This window comes from Entamoeba invadens (genome assembly GCF_000330505.1).
Source record: "Entamoeba invadens IP1 unplaced genomic scaffold scaff_1105074724843, whole genome shotgun sequence".
NCBI lineage: Eukaryota > Evosea > Mastigamoebida > Endamoebidae > Entamoeba > Entamoeba invadens.
Genome location: NW_004443632.1, coordinates 2,668 through 9,062, shown reverse-complemented (window position 1 = coordinate 9,062; position 6,395 = coordinate 2,668). Strand labels below are relative to the sequence as shown.

General features: G+C 25.0%; 3 protein-coding genes across 3 annotated transcripts; 2 read left to right on the top strand and 1 right to left on the bottom strand.

Moving 5' to 3' along the window:
- Positions 1-134: 134 nt before the first annotated feature.
- On the bottom strand, positions 135-494 carry EIN_078740 (hypothetical protein; the record flags this gene model as incomplete). The annotated part of the gene is made up of 1 exon (XM_004259669.1): positions 135-494. One exon carries the CDS (start codon positions 492-494, stop codon positions 135-137), a length of 360 nt encoding a protein of 119 aa, XP_004259717.1.
- Positions 495-2,805: 2,311 nt separating this feature from the next.
- On the top strand, positions 2,806-3,456 carry EIN_078730 (hypothetical protein; the record flags this gene model as incomplete). The annotated part of the gene is made up of 1 exon (XM_004259668.1): positions 2,806-3,456. The coding sequence occupies one exon, from the start codon at positions 2,806-2,808 to the stop codon at positions 3,454-3,456; it is 651 nt and encodes a 216-aa protein (XP_004259716.1).
- A 1,467-nt stretch (positions 3,457-4,923) lies between these two features.
- Positions 4,924-6,315, top strand: EIN_078720 (hypothetical protein; the record flags this gene model as incomplete). The annotated part of the gene is made up of 1 exon (XM_004259667.1): positions 4,924-6,315. The coding sequence occupies one exon, from the start codon at positions 4,924-4,926 to the stop codon at positions 6,313-6,315; it is 1,392 nt and encodes a 463-aa protein (XP_004259715.1).
- Positions 6,316-6,395: the final 80 nt, after the last annotated feature.

The following is a 6,395-nucleotide window of genomic DNA, read 5'->3' as shown; positions in this document are numbered from 1 at the left end:
CCAAGTTTAATTTTTAAAAATACAATTGTTATATAAAATAATGATTTATTATATATTATAATTTTATCGTTTATCATTTTTTGTTGTGTTAATAGAATTATAAAAATGTTACTATAAGAAATAAATTCATTGAATTAAAACATAGTAGCAATGATAAAGACTAATAAGACAAGAGTTTTGAAAGCGTTATCTTCTCCATTGTTATTATTATTTTGATCTCCATTCTCTGAGGTAGTAGTGCTTCCTTCACTTTTATTTTCTTCAGGAGTTTTGCTTTGCTCTAGAGTTTTGCTTTCTTCGGGGGTTTTGCTTGGCTCTATATCAGTGCTCTGATCAGCAGTCTCTTTTGTGAAATCCACATAAGCTGGAACACCATCAACGCCATAACACATAGTTAACACTCCATTGACACAGACATTACACAACGTCTTTTCCGTATCGCTATTGTCAAAGTCTCCTGGAAGACAGTCAACAGTGTTGTATGATCTTTTCATTAAATAATGTTTGCCGTTTCAGTGCAATTTCGTACTTGTAGAAACCAAGTGCATGATACATCTCGACGAATGTAAACTCCATCAATCTATCTTTTAATTGACAATTTTCATTCTTGTCACTTGTAAATCCAACATAGTCTACTCTCTTCGGAATCATAAAGCTATATTCAAATTTTGCATCTTGAATTGCTGGTGTTCATGAGCAATCTTTTGAAGCAAATTTCTTTTCTATCATATACATCCCCGTCTTGTCCGCCGTGTAGATTACTGAACCAGTTTCAGTTCTTTTGCACGTGTCTCTTTTGTAAAGTCTGAAATCGCCATAACTATAACAATCACTTCCTGCACCCAAAGCAAAATCAATTCGACCCAAAGAAGTTGTAACAAATAAGAATATAACAAGCATTGATGTTTAAAGTTCTAATTATTATCTAAACTCCGGACACAAAGTCCGACGTATCGGACTTTCGGATTTGTTTTTCTGCTATTTTTTAAAATTTTTATTGAAATAATTAATGAATTATGTCAAGAAAAACGGGAAATGAGCTAAATGTTATAAGCATTTATAATTCTTATATTATTTCTGATGTGTTTTTTCTTCAATTATTTTTTTGTTTATCCCACAAAAACGTTCATTAAAACATTCATTGTTTTCACAAATTATAAATAAAGTAACTATTTTGTTTTGATATGTAAAAATAGTTTTTTAGCATTAACAAAAATATGAATTTTTGATTATAATTGTTGTTAACAAAACAATATTTATAATACATTTTATTATAATCACAATAATTTATAAAAAATGTTTCATTTACAAATGTCATTATTGTTATATATTTCTGTCAATGAAACAATAATGTAATTTGCTTTGTTTAATCATATCATTATTAAACAAATTCTATAATAAATTATTAATGAAATGATTAAATATTATAAAAGTCAAATAAAAACAAGTGATAATTGTTAATTTTTATTATAATATAAAAAAGTATTTTTATTCCAATTAATATTTCGAATCACCTATATTTCATCTATAAAAACAAAATTAATCATTTATTATATATTTACATTTTTATAATTAATATTTTAATATTTTCAACATAAAGAAAATAAAAATTTTTTGTTACTTGTGGTGTTTTAATTAATTTCATGTGTTTCCATATAAAATTTTGATACACTTTTTAGTTTAATTTAATTATAAAGTTATAATTAAGTCGTGTTTTTCGTTGTTATTGTAAAAAATAAACGAATTGAAAAAAAATAATTTTATTTTCATTTTTTAAATGTTATAGTATTGATTAAATTTGCGATTTTTGTATAAAATTTGGGTATGAAATTAATTTTTCATGTTTTATAAACCAAAATATTTCATGATTTTGAAATAAGGAAATTGCAGTGTAAGTAGAAAATTAAAAATCAAAAAATAAGACGCAAAAAATCGAAATAAGGGAAAATAATGATAAGTAAAACAGGTATAAATTTCGACAAAATATATTAATATCCCGAAAAACATAAGAAAAAATACTGTTATAACGTGTCGGACTTTATGGCCCAAGTTTATATATACTTTTTTATTGTGTTAATTTTTGCAATAAAAACAAAACATTCTATTTCTTTAAATATATTCAGTTGTTTTTTTATTTGAATTTATAAATTTATTAGAAAAAAAACAATTTCACAATGTTGTCTAATATGATTTAATTTTTGTGTTATTTAACCCACTATAATAAAACGAATATAAGTACTTCAAAATATTAATTATTAAATTAACCAGTTTATAGTTTTTTTAATTAAAGTTGATTGAAATAAATTTGTATTTTTGTCAACATAACAAGTTTAATAAATACACAACTTTAAAGACAGACTATATATATAAAACATTATTATAATTGATTTAATAATCAATGAATTGAATTGTATTTGTTTTCTTTGTCATGGATAATAATTATTCATAAATGAAAATAATTAATTCAATAACATTTTAGAAAGTTTTGTTTTGATTAAAGTTAATCAAATTGAATTAACCATTTAGACTAATAATTTTAATTTGTTTTTATCAAAAATAATAATGCAAACCGGGGTGTTATTTTGATGATAAAAATGTATAAATAAACCCTAAAAATCGCCACATTGTTATTTGGATACATTGAACTTAGAATTTATTATATTATATTTATTAACTATAACAATTAATCTAAAAATATATCATAAACCAAATTTAAGTATTTATTAAATATAGTTATGTGCGTCTTTAATTAGAAATCAATAAAAATAAAAAGCTACTTACGACTAAAAAATACATTCAAACAAAATGTTTATTATCACATTCTTTATATTTGCTACTTCTTTTGGCTCCACAACAAAGAAGTTGTATGAAGCCGTTCCAACTGATTGTATAGTTTTCCCAAGAAATTGGATATATGAAGATAATAAATGTATTCGAACTGGGGATGGATCAAAGAAAGTAACTTACGATGGAGTCAGTCAAAAATTCAATCTTTTTTGTTTTACCAATTACACTTACACAACACCAGATTGTACTGGAACGCCAAAAACGTCTTCTAACTGCCACAGTTATTTCAACCTCGATTACAATGTCAGAAACATTGCTTTTGTGAGTGATAAAAACAAAGGGTGTGAACTTGGGGATAAAATCAATGGGATGTATTATAACGACGAATGCCATATTGAAAACCAAATCTCGTACCAGTATATGATTTTCAATAATAGTGGCGTCTTAAAGTTGGGTAAGTGTCTAATGCCAGCACCAGACTGTGGAGGATACTGCTTCAAAACAGAAGAATTGTTAACGTGCAATACTTGTGTTAATGGCGTCTTAGTACACTGCTTAGGCGACAAAACCAAAATCAACAGAAACAAGGCATATGCAACTGGAGAGACTCCATCTCCAAATTACAATGTCGATGATAATATTGATTATAACAAGAAATCAATCGATTAAACATGTTTTTAAATCAACGTTGTTATCTTGTTTATTTTTAATTTAAAAATGTATAAACATAATTGTTTTTTACAAATAAAAACAGTTGGAATGTCTTTTGATATATGTGTTTTTTAAAACTAGTTAATTTGGAAACAAAACTTAAAAATTACCGATTTGGCAATTACTGGTTTATTGTAAAATAATCAAAATAAATATATATATACAATTTGATATACGAATTTAATTGTATTTATTTGTTTATTTTCAAACTATAAGAAATTTATTATAAATAATGAAATTGATTTAAAATGTTTGGGTTACAAGTTAAATAATTAATAAACTTTCAATTGTTATATTTTTATTTGATTATTTGAAAATTTTAAATATTTTCACATAAATATATACCAAAATATCATGAATGTGAAAAATTACTTTTACATTATTAAGTTTAACATTTTGTTTTGTTAATAATAATTTATATTATGTGGATATATAAATATCATGTTTTGAATTTTTAATATGAAATCAAATAACACTTTATCATAAAAATATAGATCAGTGAATAGTTAACAGTTGAAAACGAGTTTATTTTTTTATACACCATGTTTTGATCTAAAAATCCAATTATTGTGTTTGAGTACAACTTTTAAATTAAATAAATCAATAAAAATAGTTGCCAAGTATTATTCTTAATAAACCTCGTGTATACGATGTAAATTGCAAGTGAATTGTTTTTTACAATTAAAACCCACTTATTTATAGTAATTCTTGATAACAAAAAGTACAAAAAATAATTAAATTATGTTGGATATGTTTAAATTCAAACATAAACATTATTATTTAAATTATTAACAAATATTTTATCTTATCAATGACAATTGTTCAGAGTTCTCAACTTTTATTTTTTTAATAAAACACAAACTTTTTTTTATATTTAAATTCTGTAATAAAAAAAATAAAGCATTAATATACTTTAGATAAGACCAAATCATTATATATAATAATGATATAAACACCAAAATATCGAGACGGTTTTTTTAAATATGAACAACATTATGTATTAGAATAAATATCTTTTTATTGACATTTCAAATAACATAAAACTAAAATCAAATCATCTAAAAACTGGAAATAAGGAGTTTGTATAATATTTTTTAAATTTTTAAATCTTTATTTAGTATTTAAAAATACACTAGCCAAAAATGAAATTATTATATATTAACAATAAACCCAAATAAAAGCTGGTCGTTTTTAAAACTAAAACGTTATTTAAAATGTCAATAGCTGTTTTTAAATTTAATTTAAATTACTGTGTTAACACGTTCACGTTCCATTATTTTTATTAAGTTTTAAGTTTTTTTGTAAAAATATTTTTTATCAACATCTATGAATTTGAAATATTTTTTAGTTCTGTTCTAAAAATCAAATTGAAAAAATAAAAAATTGAACCAAATCAAAAGATCTATAAAAATACATACAAAGACGATGGTACATCTTGAACAAGTATTTATGAAAAATGTAATTCTCTATTTAGAAACAATGAAAGATGTATTCAACTTCATGTTCATCAACAAATCCTCTTTAACAGCTGTCCAGACGATGTATATTAACACATACAAAGCTTCTATGACATCTTCTATTGAAGACATTTTACGATTTTTCCCCAAATTGCAAACTCTTTATTTCTCATCTTTCTCAAATAACCTGAAAAAACTTTCGAGTAATGATATTCCCCTTATAGAAGTGGGAACTAATACAAATCCTAAAACATTAATTAACACATTAAAGACAAAATGGTTTCCTCCAAAAGTCAGAACACTTCGAATTCAGTCTCAGCAAATTGAAGCTATTGCAAAAAACATCGATCAATATGAGCAACTTCAATTTTTAATAATTGATTACAGTTCGATAATAAACCCTCTTACAATGCTAAAAGTAGTGAGTTTGAATACACTTAAGAAGGTGTATATATACGGTAATAGTGATGCAATTTCACAATTTAATGAATTCGACTTCAAAAAGCACTATAAGACTACTTATGTGTTTGTCATGGCCTTTTCGATGTTTTTATTCCAACAACCTAATTTGGAAAATTTTAAACGTTGTCCTCCAAATGTCCAAATCTATGTGCAGTACATTTCTAAAGAGACAGAATGTTGGGACTACATCCCACAATTTTGTAACAATAATGAAATATTTGGTGGTCGATATGTTTACCCGATCTACATCATTTCAGACTCAACAACAAGTTCTCAATTAATTGCTGACGTCATGAACAAAACGTTGCATGAAATTTTAACTATTTGTGTGCCAAAAATTAATAATTTTGTTAATTACCAACCCCAAGAAATAAATTGGAAAGTAAATGAAGTACCAAAGATAATTGATCTTATCAATTTAGATTTAATTAAAGAAATTACTTTAACAAATGCCCTGTTTGATAGTCTTGTTTTTCCAAGAAAAATTGAAAAGGTGGACATACAAAATGTATCGGGGAATATCGAAATGAAGGAATGTAAACCAATCAAATTTTCAATTGTTAATTACACTGGAAATCAATTAATTTTTAACGACGAAAGACTACAGTATTTTGCGTGTCAAGATTGTGCAAATAAAGTAAGTGTGTTGCACAATAACAAACTTTACAACAACAAATTCTTTTTGGATGTTCAGAAATACACAAATTTCAATGTCGTGCAAATTGATATGCCACAAATTGTGGTATTCGAGAAGAATACCGAGGTACTTTTTGAAGCTAAAATGGGAAGTTTGGCATACACGCCACTGTTTTTAAGTATTTTGAAGTTAGAGAATGATATTATACTTCCAAATTTTAGTTACGAGATATTTGATTTTAACGTTACAATACAGACGTAGTGGTGTTATTGGGAAATGGTGGAAACCGCAACATCATGGAGTGACATGTAAGAAAGTAGTGATGGGTAATGTCAAGTCGA